Source organism: Struthio camelus, chromosome 8 (genome assembly GCF_040807025.1).
Source record: "Struthio camelus isolate bStrCam1 chromosome 8, bStrCam1.hap1, whole genome shotgun sequence".
Taxonomy (NCBI): domain Eukaryota; kingdom Metazoa; phylum Chordata; class Aves; order Struthioniformes; family Struthionidae; genus Struthio; species Struthio camelus.
The window spans coordinates 21,272,552-21,291,901 of record NC_090949.1 but is presented as its reverse complement, the minus strand read 5'-3'; the positions used below and the strand labels follow the sequence as shown (position 1 = coordinate 21,291,901).

General features: G+C 42.5%; 1 protein-coding gene across 3 annotated transcripts in view; it reads right to left on the bottom strand.

Annotated features, from left to right (window-relative positions):
* Positions 1–19,350, bottom strand: part of DDAH1 (dimethylarginine dimethylaminohydrolase 1) — a 106,082-nt gene that overhangs the window by 38,940 nt on the left and 47,792 nt on the right. The window contains exons 1-3 of one of the 3 annotated variants that reach the window (XM_009673207.2): positions 17,237–18,074; positions 16,133–16,178; positions 15,983–16,052 (exon numbers count right to left, since the gene is read on the bottom strand). The exons of the other annotated variants lie outside the window; for them this stretch is intronic. Coding sequence (XP_009671502.1) covers positions 15,983–16,052; positions 16,133–16,178; positions 17,237–17,249 — 129 coding nt within the window. The 5' untranslated portion in view covers positions 17,250–18,074. Of the gene's footprint in view, positions 1–15,982; positions 16,053–16,132; positions 16,179–17,236; positions 18,075–19,350 lie in introns of those variants that run through there. 3 annotated transcript variants of the gene reach the window in all.

The window sequence follows — 19,350 nt, the reverse complement described above, 5'->3', positions numbered from 1 at the left end:
CAAAAGGCTTTTCAAGGCTAAGCATCCTCTGCACGCGGACTGTCTTAAATGGTTAGTTTAATCAAGGCATCACATAATATGCTTTAACCCCGTATCAGTCCCTGGAAAGAACATAATGGTTATTATTGACCAGGCTCAGACCCAAGAACTGAGATTATTAAAAGCAGGACATAGCACACTAAATCTGTTTACCATTTCTGCAGTGTCCTAGAAGCCCCGTGTTGCTCCAGTCATTAGCAATCCTGGGATCACTCGCATTCCACAGGGCAAGCATTACTGAGAAGACCTTAAGCAGCCCTTTTCCAGGTAAAGCAGATATGCTTGGCTAAATAAGTAGCTTTCTTTGGCACAGAAGAGCAAAGCGTCCTGACTCGGTTGGCAGACTTTGCCTCGAAAAAGAAGGTTGTGGTTAGGGAAAGGAATTTGAGCACATTGAGCTCCACGCCGTCTTTAACACTGGGATAGTCACAGCTTTCCGCTTGTATGGGCGGACAACCCTTCAAATCGAAAGGGAGGCAGCAGGGGAGTTGCAGCAAGTGTCAGGAAGACACATTAAGCGCAAAAATATTGTAGCCGTAAGTCTCTGTAAATGCACAAAGACAAAAATTAGGTAGATAAAGAGAAGAGCAGGTACAAAGTAAAAAGTGCTTAGACATTTATTGCTTTTGTAGAGAAAAGCTTCCCACTGACTTTCAGGGTGGCAACACCGATTTACTCTCAGTAGACAAACCAGAGCCTTGGAGATTTTTCCATCTGTTTCCATACAGCTGAGATGAAAGGGCTGAAAAGGCTCAGTAGAGCAGCCACAGGAGTGCTGGAGCACAGACACTGCTGTGAAAAAAGGAACTACAGGGCAGGCTGAATCCAGCAGTTGATATAAATTGAACAGTAACATGTGATTTGTGCCATGTACTGCCAGCATCATCACATACTGTGAGCTAAAAAAGTGCTATAATATTTGGAAACAAAATACACTAAGGTCCCACTATATCTCCCTTGAGCTCTGAACAGGCTATCCTTTGCTGGAATCGAGGCAGATGGAATGTAATTTTTTCCACCCTCAAGTTGTGCTGCAGCTCTTCTGGGAGCTCTGCTACCATCTACGCTGCATAACACACCGCAGCGGTATTTCTGCTTTAGGGAGTTAATGAAATTTAGCGCATGTTACTCAATGGCTGACGTGAATCCCAGTGTTATACGAAGCAGCAAAACAGAATTCACTCACTGTTTTACCGTATAAGGGCATTCAATGATAGTGCTGTGAACCTGTGCCTTCACACATATTTTTTGCAGCTGCTGAAGTCCCCTGCTAAGCCAAGACCAAGTTTGGATTCTTGCATGTTGTGATAATCAGCTGGGGTTCGGAAAATCCTTCGAAAAATCTAATGTTCTGGCAACTTAACAAGGCTTCTGAAAAAATAACAGTTTAACATCTGGAACAAAAATACTGCAAGGAAGTCCAAGACCAACACAGCATAGAACACTTTTCCCCCAGTAACGGTTACTGTATAGCACTTCCTTGTCCCCAACTAAGCGAAGCTGGAACGTTTGTATCAAGATGCTGAAACATTTTATTGGAAGCCATACAGGAAGGCAGAAAGATAAAGAGCTATTCATGCACTTGAAGATTTAATTTTCTGGGTTTTGTTTCTTTTTATTCCTGTCCCATGAATTTCCTCAGTCATTTAATGTATCTTAATCTTCATCAATATTTAACTCTGCAGCAGAAATACTCCATACTTTATGTTTTTGTATTTAACTTCAGAGTGGGGGGGAAGGGGGGGAATTTACAGGAAGAAGAAAATCAGCCAGGTCTAGAGGAAACAGCTTTTCCTTTTTCCACACGATATCCTGGAATAGAGTCAGGGAGAAGGATGAAAGAGGAAGGTGGGCAGCAAATACATCATGCTATTTTAGAGAGTTAACTAGCGTCAAAGTTTAGGGGACTCTTCTTCCTACCTCTGGGGGCCTAGGTTTAAAATCTGGCTGGATCATGACTGAAAATATTTCTCACTGATGAGCTCAACTCTCAGCAGACATTGCCCTGTAAGAGCAGTTCCCTGTAGTAATAAAGAATAACTGGAGTACCATTCACAGTGAACTAGCAACCTGTAGAAGTTTTATACATATATTTATTTATATATGCACAAGACCTTTCTCTCTCCACCAAGGATTGGCATGCTTTGCAAACTTCCGCAAGCTAAGGGAGGTCCCATCATTTTTAATATTTCATGGAACAGCAATCTTGCATCCAAAGTAACAGGTAGGTCTTTAAGAAATGATCCAGGATAGAGAATATAATCTTTATTTCAGTGCGTTGCATGGAGGATTTATATACATAAATCTCAGTGTTTTGAGCTCTTCTGCAAAGGGATGGCTGCTTCCATGCAAAACACACGCAAGTCAGACCTAGCAAAGCACAGGAGCTCAGCATTCGGATCAACACTCCACATGATTATTTCTAAGGAATTTTGCTTACATAACAGGACAGCAGAAACAGGCCCTGTAGTATTAAGGTTTGTGAACGTGGTCAGATGCAAGTAATCTGACTCAGCAGAGGGGAATGATGACATTCAATGGCCTGTTATACAGGAAGTCAGTCAGACTTTAATGTCTAATGATCCCTTTTGGGTTAAAAACAAAAACAGACAAATCAAGCCAACATAAATCTAATGTGCAGGTACACCCCCAAAATATGGGAACACCACAAAAATCAAAAAAGAGAGGAGATCTGATTGAGCGGTCTGCAGGCAGCTGGTTCTAACTACAGAACTAAAGGGTCTAATTATGTTTCTGTTCCAACTTGCAACTGAAATCTAGAGTCACATCAACAAATACTTGGCACGTAAACAGTACCTTTCAAGTGCTCTTACAGAAATTAACGACTCCTTCCTACACCTCTGTAGCACAGAGGATTCATTATCTGCAGTAGATACACAGAAAACCATACGCCACTGCCCAGTTGGCTTGGCTGAGGGAAGAGACCCAAGCTCTCCAAGAGCCCACTTGGAAACAGAAGAGTTGCTGGCTCCCCAGGCAGTACCGCCGCCACCAGCCTGGCTGCGTGGGAGCCCAGCACTGCGACTGGACAGACTCTGTGCCAAGGCACAAATGCGGGGCAGAGTCTTGGAGCAGAGGCGGTGGAGCAGAGCCTGGCCACAGCTCAACGGCTGGAGCTGGTAGAGAATCAAAATTGCTCAAAATACCTTTGAATTCTAAGAAACCAAATGAATGAGAGCCACAAAGCACTCATACCAGAGAAGAACTTGTACTCACTATTTTATTGTTTTGTGTACCAAAAAAAGAAAAGTACTTGATTTAGCCAAAAAACAAACTCAGACAGACAGGAGCTTTGAGGAAAGAAACTCAGATCAGAAAAACAAAAGAGCAGAGTTTTTAGTAGGCTCCTCACAGGATGGCAAGTCTCACCAGTGGTTTCTGTGTTCACTTAAGACTCCCTCTCTTGATCAGAGCAAAAAAGATCAACAGGCACTCCAGAAAGAATTCAAAAATGCTTTAAGCATAGCCTGGAATTTATTTCCAAACTCATGAGATTCGCCACAAATTTTTATGCCTCTCAGATTTATACTGAAATGGCCCTCTTCATATAAGTTATTGCTCCTTTCAAATACAAATAAAATCCACCAAATCATTCTCTCACTTCAAGCAAAACCCACATACAGCTCTTCATCTCTGTCTTGAAGCAAAAGTTGGAGTTACAACTTAATCATTTGTGTTGATACCCCAGTGGTCCTGCAATACCACTTAGGGGAATCATATGAAGCATTTCTCTGACAGATCCAGCTGTCACCAACTATCTCAGCCCAAGTTTTTCAGTGGGTGCTCACAAGCATTCATTGCTGAATATCTACCTGGCACCCATCCTTACTGCCTTCCTGCCCTTCACACAATTCACACGTCTTGTTGTGGTCATCGCAAGATCAGTGCTCCCTGCTCAAACCAGCTGCACCAGTTCATGAATTTTCATTCTTGGTCTTCTGAGTTGCTGTTTCCTCAGCAGGGTCACAGACCCATGGATTCCTAAATGCACAGGCTTTGCAAAAGGTTGCAAAAGTCAATCCTCTTGCTTTTGTGCTGTCTACAATAAGCAGAGTTAGACAAAGCATGCTAACCCTTGTGGCAGTTCATTTACCATATTCTTTTTTAAGTTTTCAACCTTGTGTTGCAGATCTGTTACAAGCTGATCTCCATCAGCTCATAGGGAAATTTGGTTTTTTCATGCTTTTCCTAACTCTTGTGTGAGGTAAAAGTGAAATCCTAAATAAAGACTTTTTCCCTTCTCCTACACAGGTAAGATTTAGGCAAGTGCTGACAGTCTTTAATAGGCAGCCCAGGGACAGTCAGACACACCGGTGCCATCTTCCCAGCTCTACTTGCTCTTACTGTGTTATAAAGAGACTTACGACAGCAGAAATTTTCTGAATTCCCAGCTTTTCTTTCCAAAGACCCTGGTCCCCAAAAGCTGGCCTACAGATCTTGCAAAGCAGCTTACTTCACCTTTACTGGTTCAAAGACATGTCTTAGAGTCATAGGGCAGCAAAGGGTAGTGACAAGTGTATCCTCCTGCCCACAGGCAGGACAAGCTCATCCCACAGGTGCATTTGACCATGTTTCTTACATATCTCCAGGGCCACAAAACCCCTAAACACCTAGACAACCTATCCTCATACTTACTATCCCTCATATTTTCCACAACATCTAACCTGAATCTTGATTGCTGCATGTTAAACCCACAACTTTTTATTCCTATCTGTCATTGATGACGAACAGGTTAATTCCTCCCTTTCTGCAGCTGGCTGCCTAAAGGCTACTTCTGCTGTTTTCCTTCTAACATTTAGAGCACAATGAATCTTTAATCAAAATGGGCTTGATGAGGAAAAGTCATTCAAATTAGGCTTCATTAGCAACACAAAACCCCAGCTGTCTTTCCCAAAGGATTAAATTAAGCACAGTTTAAAATACCTGGAATGTAATGTTAGCATTGCAGAACAACAGTTAACAAAAACAGAATTGTGTTAGATAAAGGGGGAACAGCTCAAAGAGAAAAATCTTCAATATCTCAGATAACTAGGTATATTTTAAGCCATATAGCTTTTACAGAGTTTTCTTCACAATGGAGTACCTTTTGACAATCTAACAGGCCTAATACAGCCAGTAGCTATATTCAAAGGTTTGCAACTGGTTTCACAAGGGTTATTTTACATATCCAATGTTTTACAATACAACAGTGCAGCAAGCATCATAGAAAAGGCATCTCCAGGAAGCTTACTGTAGCTTCAGTGGAAATGGAGTAAATAAAGCATGTATCATCAGGACAGCCTCAACATGCTTCTCATCTTTTCAGAATGAGAGCAATTCTGGGAGCTTCTCCTGTTTAATTTGCATGAGAGGATTCATGTGCTCAGGGCTGAATGACTCTTCACACTGACTTCAGTGGGAATAAACTACCCTGGATTTTAGAAGGAAAAAAGCATTAACAAAGCTAACGAGGTACAAACCAGGTTATGAATGGAGCAAAGAAGAATTCTCCTAAAGCTATTTCCTGTCCTGCTGTGATAGAATATGTGCCTTTTAAGGCCTCACCTTAGCCCCTTCCTTTCTTTGGGCAATGCTTTATTGTATCCCAAGACTTTTTCCTCCACTTTTCTAATCAGTTTCCATTATGTCCTTTTCCTTTAAGGTTTCCCACTGTTACAGCTCCACCAGGAGCAATAAAGCTGAAGACAGCAGCATAGACTAGCTACAGTTTTTTAAATAGTGTTGAAATGGAGCCAACAAGGAATAAATTTATTGGACAAGGGGGTTAAAACACTGGTCTTCTTACTCCAGTGCCTTCATCACCACCTCTACCAATGTAGCTCTGCACATGACAATGCAGAAAGCTTCAGGGAAGGGAGATTAGCCCAGATTAAGAAAAAATTCCTTACCTACAAGTGTAGAAAAAGACATTATGAACCAAGGGGCTGATTCTAGTCCCCTTCAAGCCAGAGGGAGACCAAAATCAGGGTACAGGATCAAACCAACTACAGCAGGAGAGTTCCCAATTTGTACAGGGCATTTTCTCTGTATTTTCACCACCAACTGAAGCAAAAGGAAGACAATGCAAGTTTACTCTACGTATTCATTTCTTTTTTTGCTTCAAACACGAAATCACCTCCCCCTGGATCCCCTGCTCTACTATCATTTCTAATTAGCCATTTTACCCATCCTCAAAGATTTCTCTCTCAGCTATGTTCCCACCTCACCAGTTCATACGAATAACGAGCAACAGGCAAACCTCAAAGCTGGCTGGCAATCTCATGAGACAGGCTCTCACAAGAATTTCCTGCTTCTGGTTCGGCCAGACATACTGCAACAACAGACGCTCTCGCGGTATTTTGGCACTTTCATTCCTTGTTCAGGCCAAGAATCAGGAATGCAAGTAAAAAAACCTTAATTTCTAGAATTTTGAAATAACTCTGCTCTTCTCTATGCTGCAGTGGGTGTCTGGTTGACTTCCATATTAGAAAAAACTGCTTGCACTGAGATCAACCTAATTTGGGAACTATACTGCTTAAGGTATCACTAAGAAATTTTTTTCCCAGAAAGCAGCTTGCTAAGACAACAGCCCAGTGGGGTGTCAGGGCAGCTCACTCCAGAGAGGCAGAGTGTTATGGAAAGAACAAATGACTGACCCTCTGAGCACACTGAATCAGGTTTCCACGAGTCCTGGAGTACCTCCAACAAGCATTTCTATCAAGATGACCTAGTTTGTGAAAATAAGAAGGGAGGCCAACACACTGTACGTAGGAACTTCAGGCAAGACCCAGAGATCTTTCATGCATGTTCCTAAAAGTGCAACTCATGACAGACTGAGGAAGCCAAAGTTTCTATGCTTTTTCTACTGAATTGCGTTAGCCTGAACTACATTTGGACAAGGCCATTTCTCTGTATGACTAATGTCTCATAGTAAGTACTTAGACACTTATAGGCTATTCTAGTTTCATCATTTGAGAGATCATCTATCTAGGCATCACTGCTGGATCAACGCAATTCTCACCAACAGACCAGCTTGGGAAAAGCCTACCTGGAAATTCAGGTGTCCTCAGACAAATCCTCTCAAATTAGGCCTCACTTTGTAGATAAGCCCACATACATGCCTAAATGTGAAGTCAGCACAAAGTGAAGAACATGTTGGACATCGGGGAGGTTCCTAGTTCCTTTTGGCAGTGACCTTCAGGAGTTCTTTGAACTGTTCACTTAAAATGTAGCAGCTAAGGGTATAAAAAGCTACAAGAAGCAGTCACAGCTTGAGATACTCTCACACATACTGCCTCATCTTCTAAATATCCTCCTCTGTATCAAGCTTAACTTTCTTAAAGCAGCAAAACCAGAGAATTGGTGGTGGGAACACCTCTTACAAAAAACCCGAGTATACTGGCAGCTCAAGCTTGAGGGCAGCTCAAGCTTTGAGAAATACAAGCGCTAGTATTTCTCACTATAAGGCTGGGTTGAGCTCCTGAACCATATTTAGGCCCAAAAATGGAGAGGCCTGCCTTTCAGAGATGCTGAGCATCTCTGCTTCTCATGCAGCATTTAGCCAGAGCCAGAGGACACACACTGCAGGGTGAGATGTTACTCAGGCACATTAAAACACTTGAAAAAGATCATGCTTCTGGTCTTGGCGAGAGTTACCACTCACACGACTGTCTGCACCAAGGCGGGGGTGACTGCTTGCACTGGAAAGGGTAGGTGTGACAAGCGCTCCTTCTGAGGACCAATCAGCATTTTCTGCAGCTGTCTCCTCACCCCATCGTCCTCTGGACTGCCTTCTCTGACAAGCTAAACGATGCATCTATTTTCTGTCAGGAGTAAAGGGGAGAATGTATAGAAAATTTCATGGCTATTATGGAGCCACATTACTTGAGTGGTGAACACGCAGGGGAGCCATGTCAGATGCTTTCTGCATCAACAAAGAATAGACAGCTTTTCCCATCCCTGCTTAGATGGGGAAGCAGAGAGGAAACAAGTGACTACGACAAGCTTTCTTTAAAGACATATGCTCCATATGGCTTTAGCTCACTCTTAAAACTCTGCAGGATACGTTTAATATTGCTATTCGTAATATAGCTACACATTTATTATTACTATACAGACAAGTTCTATTGTTATTAACCACACACTTACGCAGGAACCACACTACAGCCTACAATCTCTTCATTAACATTAGGGCCTAAAACCACTTTAAAGCTAAAACCTTATCATCTTGACAAATGGTACATTATGTCAGACTTTCAAATAGAAAAACATGATTACAGGATCGGTGCTGAGAGATGGTAAGTAAGCACACAATGCAGGAAAGAATTTAAGTGCTTTAAATTAAGGAGACTGATTACAGGTCCCGAGTTAAGCGCTGGCACCTTAGAGGACTGATTCCTAGCTACTTACATCAGAGACAGAAGATATAGACCTTAAAGACAAGAGGGGAAAAAAAAAACCACTCCCAAACCACACTCTTCTCCTTGAATCCTAACATTACATACAGACAGCCATCATCTGTCTTTATCCTTTCACTCCATCCTAATTGAAACTGTCAGCTAGATCTATATCTAGTTTCTTAAGCAGCTCACCCACATTCCTCATTGCTCCAGGTTATACCAGCTTCTCAGATGAGAGCGCCAACATTTACACTTCTTTGATGGATATATGTAGGCCATTTCTCATTCCAGATCCCTCCTGTTAGAATGAAATATAGTCTTGGCCCTATGTGTTTTAATATTTAAAATGATTGTCAATATGTATTCTGCAAGGCTAAAGGTAAAAATTGGTTTTCAGTACTGTCCTGAGAAGTTCAGTTTCTTAGCAGTAGAGCACTTCATGCAAGATGCTGTGGGTATTTGGTGAATCTGCTTTCAGGAATGGAAAATAGGGTAGTATTTTTAGACATGGAATTAGTATTTATACAAATCTGAATAAGACCTTACACACTGTTTTGTTAACAGTCCTTTGCTTACATTCCATCCCAGAGCAACACAAATCAAAGCTTAAGAAGTTCCAGGAATACCAGGGCATGCTAGAAGGGCTGCAGACCCTTCAGGGCTACATTTGGGGTTCTGGTTGTGTGCAGCAATCTTGTAAAGAGCAAGGCAACCAAGCAAACTAGAAACTAGGTTAAAATTTGAGAAACTCCGTGCAGAATTACAAGTAGTACTCTGTCCACACTTGATTTTAAGGACTAAAGGCACATTTCAACTGCACAAAAGCTTTTTGGCAGTTTCTGGTGGCTGCTGACATCTGTGCCAAGACTCAAGTATGGAGCTCAGAGATAGAGCCATGTTTGGGAAATATCAGAGCCTGATCATGAGACAGCGAGCCCAGGAAGGGTCAGCACATGCACCCCAGTGCCGTCCAAGGCGCAGTCACAGCTAGCGAGCAGGTGAAGCACAAGAGCCTTTTCCCAGGAGCACCACAAACTGGGCAGTTTCTGCTGAAGGCTGGCTGCCTGGCAGCCACCCACCCTCGTGTTCTGCCCTTGCCAGTAGCATGGGCTCTTGAGAGTGGGGATACCGGGCTCCAACAGCCCCACTGCCCCGACTCAGCAGCTTTGCCTTGTTTGATGAGCTCACCACTGAGGCAAGGGCTTCTGTGCAAGAGGCTCATAGTTTTGGGGGCTGTGGAAACGCAGCCACAGAAGTACCTGCCATTCAGCACTGGCCATGCTGCATTTGTTTCCCATGAAGTCCAGCTTCCATAAAAGCACTCCATGTTCAACACTGGACAATGCAGACCAAACTTGAGGCTCTTCTGTTAGAAAGGGCTTTCAGGCTGTTCATGGCATTATCTCAGATAAGATGAATGCTATCCCTGGCAGTCTGCCATTTATCAAACCTACCTGAAAATGGTTCCTGTGTGTCTGCCATTTACAGACCTACAGAGATCAGCAGTTGTACTTTGCAACTAACTTAGCGATCTGCTTAGCTGTGGAACAGGGGCATGAGGGCAGAAGAGAGGGGCACCTTTTCCAAATAGCTATTTGTGTTCTGAAAACAGCTGTTTCTTACCACCAATACTGATATTTTCAGGCTTGCTTAGTCCATATCAGGCTGCTCAGGAAAAGCCTGCCCTGAACCCATAATCTCCACAGCACAAACTGGCAGGTTATCAATTGTCATCAGCTTCCCCATGGCAATATAGATCTTATTAGCCCCGAGGAGGTCTCCTTCCCTGTGACACCCATTTCTCCAAAGCCTCCTCTAGGACACTCTCTTTCAGAATGTTAAGCCTGGCTCTTAATATATCAAAACTCTGTATGCCAAGTATTCATTGCTAGGCCTTTCTAAGAATCATTTTGCAAAGCTTGGATGGCAATATGTTTTCACAGCTGATGTGGAAAGCCTGAAACAACATTCCCCAGTGAGACATCTCTGCTTTACAAAGCGTGCACTGTTTCTTAGGGTTAATCTGACCTCCTAAGGGGGTGGAGGGGGGGGAGGGGGGAATCCTTTTATACTATTGACATAAAATATCTCAGCCCCTCTTAATAGTGGAATTGCTTCCTTTTCTAATATCTGTGCTAGTATAGATATACTGAAGCAAGGGGAAAAAAATTAACATCTGACCTCAGAGCATCCATTTCTGGTGCTAACAATGGTCCAGCTTACACCATCTGACACCCTGATTGAGTCCAAATGCAAGTTCTCAAAGCCTAGTGGGAGAGAAACACTGACAAGATTATTGCAAGACTAAAGAAGAGATCCAGAGAAATGCCTCCCAAACTGCAGCCCCTAGACTACTTGCGACCTTCAGGATCAGGGCAAGTGACTCACAATGAGTCTGCTAAACAGCTATCAGCTTATTCATAATACATTAACAGCCTAACTGGGTCACAGAGATCTGTATATCCAAGCAGCTTGGCTTAACAGCAGTCAGTACTGGCAGCCAAAGGGAGAAGTAACAGAAGGAGGGCAAGCATAGAAAGATTCTCTCTGGTATATTTTGCCTAGCTTATGGTAAGAGACAGTGTATGTACTTCCCAAGCCAGATACTGCATCTGGATCAAAGTGTTGAACAGCTATTAATGGACCTCTCCTCTGTTAATTTACATCCAGCTGTACTTTTGGCCCCTGCAACATCCTGGCAATGAATCTGACAGTTCAGTTGCACACTGCATGACAAAGTACTTCCTTCTGTTTGAGTTTGCTGCCTGGGTATTTCTCTGGATGCCATCAAGGTTTTGTACCATCATTCCCAATTCATTTTCTCCATACCATGCAAGATGGAAAAGAACTTTCTCCTAGTTTTCCCTACTCCTCCTAGAAATATAGCTTTTTCAGCCAAAGATATTTAAGCTAATTATCTTCACCTCACTGAAAGCAGTGCTGTACTGCAGCAAGGTCTTCTCCTCCATCTTTTATGTTTACTCTCTGCATTTCCAAAATGGGTGACTAGAACTTCACATGTATTTCAGGTCCAGATAAATATTAAGTTCAGTCAAAAACTGGTCTTTTAGCAATACTGGCAGTACTGTTTAAGAAAGTTTGGAAAATACTCATCTAGAAGGGAAACCTCCTAACCCAGAGCCCTGGGGTCAAGGAAACCTGGTTTTGTTTTGTGAAAGTAAAGTCACACCCCTTGAGCCAGAAGAAGTCTAGCGGTACACTTACTTTAAAGGTTGCAAAAATAACAGATTGTGTGGCACTAATGAAGCTCCATTTTGTATGGATTAGAGTTTCATGGACTTGCTAGCATCATTGAAAATACAGGACCCATCATGGCAGCTAAAGTGCTGATAAAGGCTCTCTCCCATGTAGCTCATCAGACCAAATCCCCTCCTTTTATTCATTTAGACTTTGACAGCATCTCTGTTCTACCCTGACTTCTCTTTCATACTGTTTCTCTCCTTAAAAACAGTTCAGATCAGCCAACAGGAATAAGGCTTATTGGACAAAGATCAGTAAGACCAACAGCCAAGTAGTATAAAGCCTGATTTATTCTAGAAACTACACTAAAACAGATCTTCCCTGCAACACTGGAGCAGGATTCCAGAAGTGCTTAACAAACCTGTTGTAGAGAAGGGACGTGGAAGAGGGTCTAAAGTAATCCAGCAGTTACTTCTCTGATGCCCTTTACTTCAGGGAAAGCACTACATTTGGAAGTTTGAATGCTGCTTCTACAGGAGTCAACTCATAGTAACTCCCAAAAACCAGGCAAACTCGCACTTCCCTATGTCAGCAGGAAAAATAAAGGTATCCAACTCATGCCCTTCTCCATCAGAATCTTTCATCACTTTCTATCTGCCTTTCAAGAGCGCTGCTCACTCACACGTTAAACTTTGGTGAATACCTAGTGGCTAACTACAGCAACACCACCACAAGTGGGCAATTCCTAGCACTCGACTGTACAGTTAAGTGTTGGAAGAACAGGAGATGCTTGAGATTCATGACTTTTACTGTTTTAAGCACAGTGATGACATCAGACACACTCAGCCATCTGGGTAGGTGAAATGCTCCAGAACACTTGCATTTGCAAAATGAACTCCAGCAGAATTAGTAGATGCCTCATCTTTACTAAGAGGCATAGTCTGGAATTTCCTGCTAAACATTTACTTAAACATAGCTTACTCTTTCTGACTAAGAAGCAGAGAGTGGCTTTACCTCTAAGACATTCACCTTTCTAGTTATCTGAAAGCCTGTGTTCCTGTAGAGATGTTCTCCACATGACTCGGAAAGGACACTGACCATACCAAAGTGCAGAGAGACACGGGTGCACACACAACAGTGGTAATAGTATCAAATCATGTAGCTGGTTTCATTTCAGTTTGCTTCAGTGGCCAGCTGGGACTGAACTGAAACAAAAAGTTAACCTTGCCAGAGAACTTAGGTTGACATTCAGAGATGGACTTGGCTAGCCAGTGCCTTTACTGACCATTAACCCACAAAACACTTCCAAATATCTTAAATCTTGATAACCTGATTTAGTGCCAAATACTGAATTTCTACTTAAATATATGAAAATGAATTTTCAAAAACTCACCTGTAAGTCTCTAGCAAGCTATTTTTGACATACTTGTTTTGGTTTTGCTATTGATCAATAACAGAAGAAAAAACACATTACAGTATAATCAGCTGCCCTGTGTGTGAACAGTTGCCTTGGCTGACTGCAAGACCTGACTCCTGTACATATCTCAGCCACAGAACACTTCATTTAAGTCTTTCTTTAAAAAAAAGAAATCCTAACACTATTTACCAGGAGACTTATGTCAAAGACAAAAGAAAACCTCTGAAAACTTGAACTTAAGCAGAAGCACACATATCATTTCCCTGAGCTAATCTGTGCCACTAAAGCTCACAAAACATTCTGAATACAAATAATGTAAATTAAAGCTCCTTATGTGGTCATTTCCTGCAGTATCCTCAGTAGAGTCACACTGTGTCTATGGTGGAGCCTGAATACCTGTTTCAGAGTTACGCTTGAGAAATGGGCAGGAGAAAAATAAGAGTAGTGGTAGAAGTTAGAGTCCGCATATGTTTATTTTAACAAAAAAAAAATCGGTCTAAGCATAGACCAGTCATGCTTTGCTGAAATGCTGTGTGCCCTGGTTACCTCACTAAGAGGGAAGACTGGAGACAGTGACACTAGACACAACTGGACTTGGAACTATTTCTTCCAAAACTGCATTTGACTAGCAAACCAGAGGTTGTCTCATACCACGTTTATGCTTCTATGTTAGAAGTAAGTATATTTTACAATGAACCAGTCTGTTTGCAGACAGAGCTGAGACTCATTTTCTTTAATGAGCATCAAGAGAATTGCACTAGTTTCATATGAAGCCTTAGGAGATTTCTAGAAAATAATCAGGATCCTAGAACTGGAGGGAGCGTAGCAAGATGCAGTGTTGGGGCAACAAATGAGCACAAGGAATTTGCCCCTAGAATTTGGAAAGTACTGTCCTTAGAAAGCCCAACGTCAGAAGTGCCTGCAGAGGCCACAAAGAAACATTTAGAAGGTAATGGGAATAAAAGATTAAGGAATATCTGCTCAGTTGGGTTATGGATGTGGCCAGAGAATTAACATTGTATAAACATAAGAAACGTGCATCTTCCTAAAGAGTGAAGTACCTTGAAATGGGCATTGCACATCTTTTCAAGACAGTTCTTTATAGCAAAAGGTTTCATATCAGCCAAAAGACCTTGCATCACGTTACTCAAAGTAAGTGTTATACAGATATATAAAACCTACAATGCATTACTTGCAGAAGGGTTTAGTGGCAAGGCAAGGTAACATTTTAAAAACTTAAAATGAAGTGACAGGCAGGCATCTGAGCTGCTAGACAGGCACGTCCACATGTTCTTGCCAGCAAACAACATGCACTGACTCTTGACACAAGTACAGGCTAGCACCCATGCAGCCACCGAGGTGCGCTGTTTCCTGGGAGAGGCTGCTGCCAGCCTCTTCTGCTTCCCGCTGGAAACACCTAGAGCCCAGTGAGTGCTGCAGCTGCACTTGGCAGGGGAGTGAAGCAGGCAGGGCATGGCCAGATCCCAGCTCAGGTGACAGCACACCTGGGAATAGACAAATGTGCGTGTCCTGGTACAGCACTGGGAGCAGGTGCTGCTTGTGCTAGTGGCACAGCGTGAGAGAACTCAGCTATGGGAAATGCACTCGCTGTATCCAAGCGTCCCAGAAAGCAACAGGCTGAGCTAGAGCAAGCGAAGGCTGCTTTGCCACTCTCAAATGCTGGCAGACTCCAAGAAGAGCCAGAGAGGACTGCAGTCTGTATATGAAACCTCTTTTGCAGGGTGTAGGGTGTTGCAGGTTTGAAGGCTGCATAGGATTAAAAATCTATCAGGCAACCTATACTGGGGATGTTATTACCCCACCTTCAAACTCTCAGAACAAAATTCCAGTAGCGACAGCTAGAAAACTAGTACTTACTATAATGAAACAGTTATTAGAGAAAGATTTAGGTTTAGTCTGAAAGTCCAGGCAAAAAGGTCTTGAGAGTAGAGGGAGAGAAAGCAGAAGGTAACTAAGCCCCATATGGGGGTGAAAACAGTAGAACAGGCTCTTTTCACTTTAGGGGAATATTTAAGGTTACTTGGAACCTTTAACCACTGAGCATGCTCAAACTGCAATCTCAGACACTATTTATCACAGCTACAGGAGCTGTGATAAGTGCAAAAGCTGACACCTGATTTGCAAAATAATAATCAATTTCCACAGCAGACTAAAGAGAACATGCTTTTGATTTAGGTTCTGTCTTTTTTTTTTTTTTTTGACTCTTCAGTCAGCAACTCAAGACATTCCTGAGAAACTTGACCTACCAATTTAATAACAAGGCCTAAATATTGCCTGTGTTCAAACACATGAAAGCTCAGGCTGCTCCTAGGACTGTCCTTAAAGATTGTGTTTTACAGTTCTGTAGATAGAACTCAATTATAATGAGTATAAACCACTTTTATTGATCTAACTAGAAGCTATCTCCTAGTATTTTCATTAAATCTGATCACAGCAGCAAAATTGAAGATGAAAGAGAATACAGTTCTTGGCATAGCCAGTTTGTCCAAAATGTCAGCCTCGTTCATGCAGGGTTAGTGCCATTCAGCACCTGACAGTGCCGTATCAGCAGTTAACTTTGCATCCAAAGAAGAACGTACAAGAATTGCAAGGCAACGCTCAAACTGCTACGCAGATGGACAAAGCTGGGCCACAGCAACAAATCAAACCTGCTTTCACAACACACTGCTTAGTGAGACCCTCACATTCTTTCCCCATGTTTCCTAGGACTACAGTTACAGGGGTTCCTGATATAGGTCTATCTGTATCTATCCCACTGTTAGAACAACTTTTTTTTTTTTAAAAAAACTTGTCTCAAATATTGTTAAAGAGAAAACATCTCTTCTACCACATACTTTATGGTTAATCTATATGTTTATACCAAAACTCTGAAAATGAAAGCTAATAAAATATATAAAAAACCCACCAATATAGAGTGATATGAGAGGTCACTTGGTTGCCTTCTGCACCCCATGACGCTCAGGTCCTGTTTGTTCCTGGAGAGAACCAACCACTTTCCCTCAACACAAGCCAAAGAGCACACCTCCAAATAACAAAGGCTTCCTTGAAGACTTACATTTGCTTCTGCCAATTATATAATCTCAACATTCTCCATGAGGCCTCTGCAAAAGAGACAATCAAAATCAGATTTATATCTTACCTAATTTTATCCTAAGTCTGATTGTTACTGAAAACAAATCAAGAAGTAAAGCTGAAAACACAGTGGCAACCAGTGACAGTACCTTCTATGTTTTTATTCTAATTTTGAAGTTAAATTGAGAACATGGTGGAAAAAAGAAAAGCAAAGGAGCACATATATGGCTTGGTACAGAACAAGAAATGTATTCAAGGGAAAACAAAGGCTGGAGAGAGTGTGGGTGCAAAGGTACCTAATGCCATCCCTAATTTTTGTCATCCTCCATTAAAAGTTTTCGGCCATGTTTACTCACTTACCATTCTGGGCACTAAGCAAGGACAGAAGGGTAACTCCTGGGCTTTCTATCATATGCTTTCTAGGCAGAACACTGAAGTTGACCAGCAACATTGAGGGCCAAGCACAATAAGGACAAGCAAAAGGGTCGGGGCAAACGTTCAAGATCTCCAGGATTTGTTATAAGTTTAGAAGACTATGTGAATTATTCAAAGTGCTAATAACATTTTTTAAATCTCTTGCTTCTCTTTAATGAGCAGCAAGCACTAATCCTCCAAGGAAACGAGACAAATCTTTGCCAGTTGTGCAGAGAGAGATTCTGGTTTAAATGATTAGTCAGCAAAAAGAGGTTCTTTTGCACTAGCATGTGCTATAAGACAGAAAGCATAACCTAATTAATTTCAGGATCTAGCAGAGCCATGAATCTGTTTGAGTCTAGTTTTTCTATTATTTTGTAATAGACATTATCTCGCACAACTGTCCGTCTATAGAGGGAACAGGGGAGGTGTCTATTATTTAACAGTAGCAATATAAAGCTAATCTGAGTCTATTTAATATATGTATGTAACTTCCTACCTGTTTCTGTTTGCTTTCTCTTTTCTCAGAGGCCTCAACTGACTAGCCCAAGAATCATTCCTGCAAGAAATAAGCTGCAGCTGGGACTCCTCTGCCCAGAGGAGGGTGCAAGCTCTAGTTCACATAACCCCATGCCTGAAGAGCCAAACTTCAGCCCCAGTCCCCCAGAGTTACCTCCAACTTGCATCCTTCCCAGTTACGCAAACTTGGTGCTGTGAGGCTTGGTACAAAGCGAGGAGGATTCTTCCTAATCGGAACAGAGGAAAAACAGCACGTATCTTTCTTACTAATAATAAATACTCAAGATTTCAGAGTATTTTTTTAGAAGTGAGCCCCAATGGGTTGGGCAGAAGAGGTTTTTCTAACCTGCATGCCATAGCTGGAGGGTTTGCTGTGAGCTGGCTGCCCCCATCCCTCAGGTGCTCACCTAGCCTGTTTGTGGTGTCCTTGGGAGCCACAGGGATCGGTAGTGCCACTGATCACTGACACACTGGTGCTGCCTTTCCAATAGACTCATTTGCCTACAATGTCCACACCAGAGCTTCATCTTGGTTGTGGGAGCTTGTTCCTGGAATGCAGGAATTGCTTCCCCCACCCATATGCACACAGGTGCCCCATTCCAAAGCCAAATTCAGTGCTAGTCCCTGTGGCTAGTCAGTGGCCTGATACTTCTATCCATTTCTTGACCTGCTGCAAGAACATGTCTCACTAACAAACTCTGCAGCTATCACTCTTCTCACCGAGTTATACAGCCTCTCCAGATTGTACACTAGCCAGCTCTTCAAGAATTACCATATTCACCATGAACATCACCTAAATATGCAAATAGGCTCAACATTACAGGCCTGCAGATATGCTCAGTCTTACACTGCAGCTATATAAACTATTCCAGGTTCTTCTAGCACTGATCCAGGGCGAGATGAGCTAAGAAATAAGTGTGAGTAGTCTTCAGGCACTTGCTCTTGGCTCTGTATGGCCCCTCTGGGTACAGCTGTTCATTGGGCTGCACAAAACACCATCTCAAAGAGCCTATTCAACTACCTAAACCATCCTGAAGAAAGAAAAGAGGAGTGGGTTCCTTCTACTCCAGAGCAGGTCCCCACTCCGGCTTCCCGTGCAGCCCTACAGAAGCTGCGCTAACAAGCGGGTGAGGGCACGTGGGATGGAGGCAGTGGGCTGCCTGGTGCTGCACAGCAGGAACCTGGAAAACCACAGCTGCGCACAAAGCCCTGGTGCCTAGCACATGGATGTGGGAAAAAGTACTTGAGGGGGGGCTCAAAACGGAAACAGTAGGCTCTTTCAATGCTTGTTGAGAGGACGAGACTGACAAATATCCTCTTTTGCTAGCTGGAGAAACTGTACCACTGTCCTCACTGCTGGAGGACCGTATAACCTCCCTTCTTCACTGCAGTCATGCAACCCCAAACTTGCTCTCCTGTAGACTTTGTAGAAAAGGACTCTTGGTTGGGCACTTCCTCTCCTGACAACCAAGGGAAGAACTATGGTGATTTCTTCCGCAGCAGCTCCTGAAGCTGTCCCACAGCATCAGCTGCTCTCCCTCCCCTTTGCAGCAGCTGAAAAGAGGCAGCCAGGTCACTGTGGGTACATTTTGCTGAGCTTTTGAATTTCCATCTGTCTGCATAAGCTCAGAAATGGCAGAAACGCCATTTAGTACTATCCCAAGCACATGAAGACAACTTACGCAGTAAGAGCAATGTGCTGATCAGAGCTCTTTTCAGCCACTAACCCTGTTGTGTCCGGAAAGTGACATGAAGAGTTTATACTAGAGGAATAAACATTTGAGAACATATTGTTAGAACAAAAGGTTCTGGAATTGGTGAGCACTGATCACAACGTTTCAATTGACATTGTTCAAGTTGAACATCAAGTGTACTGGTGCTTGCACACAGCTGAACAAAACATCAGCTTATCTGCATTAGTAATCTACTTCTAGTTTGTGTTAAAAGCCTTTACCTTTCTGATAAATCCAAAACTCCTTAGGAACTATGAATTTTAAAATAAATTCAGAAGACAACACAGAAACATAATGCCTGAAATAAGTGTCTGACTTTTACAAACAATTAAATGCATGACTGATTTTTCTACTCTGCTAAAAAAAATACTGGGTTATTTCCCAGTACTGACTATGACCAAATTTAACTCCTTCTACAACAACATAGTACAACAGAGCAAAAACTAATGTAATTCCAGACAGAGCCAGTCAAGGATCCAATGGTGTTGGAGGAGTGACCAGTAGTATTGGTAAAGCCTGAAAGCTCAGTCAATGC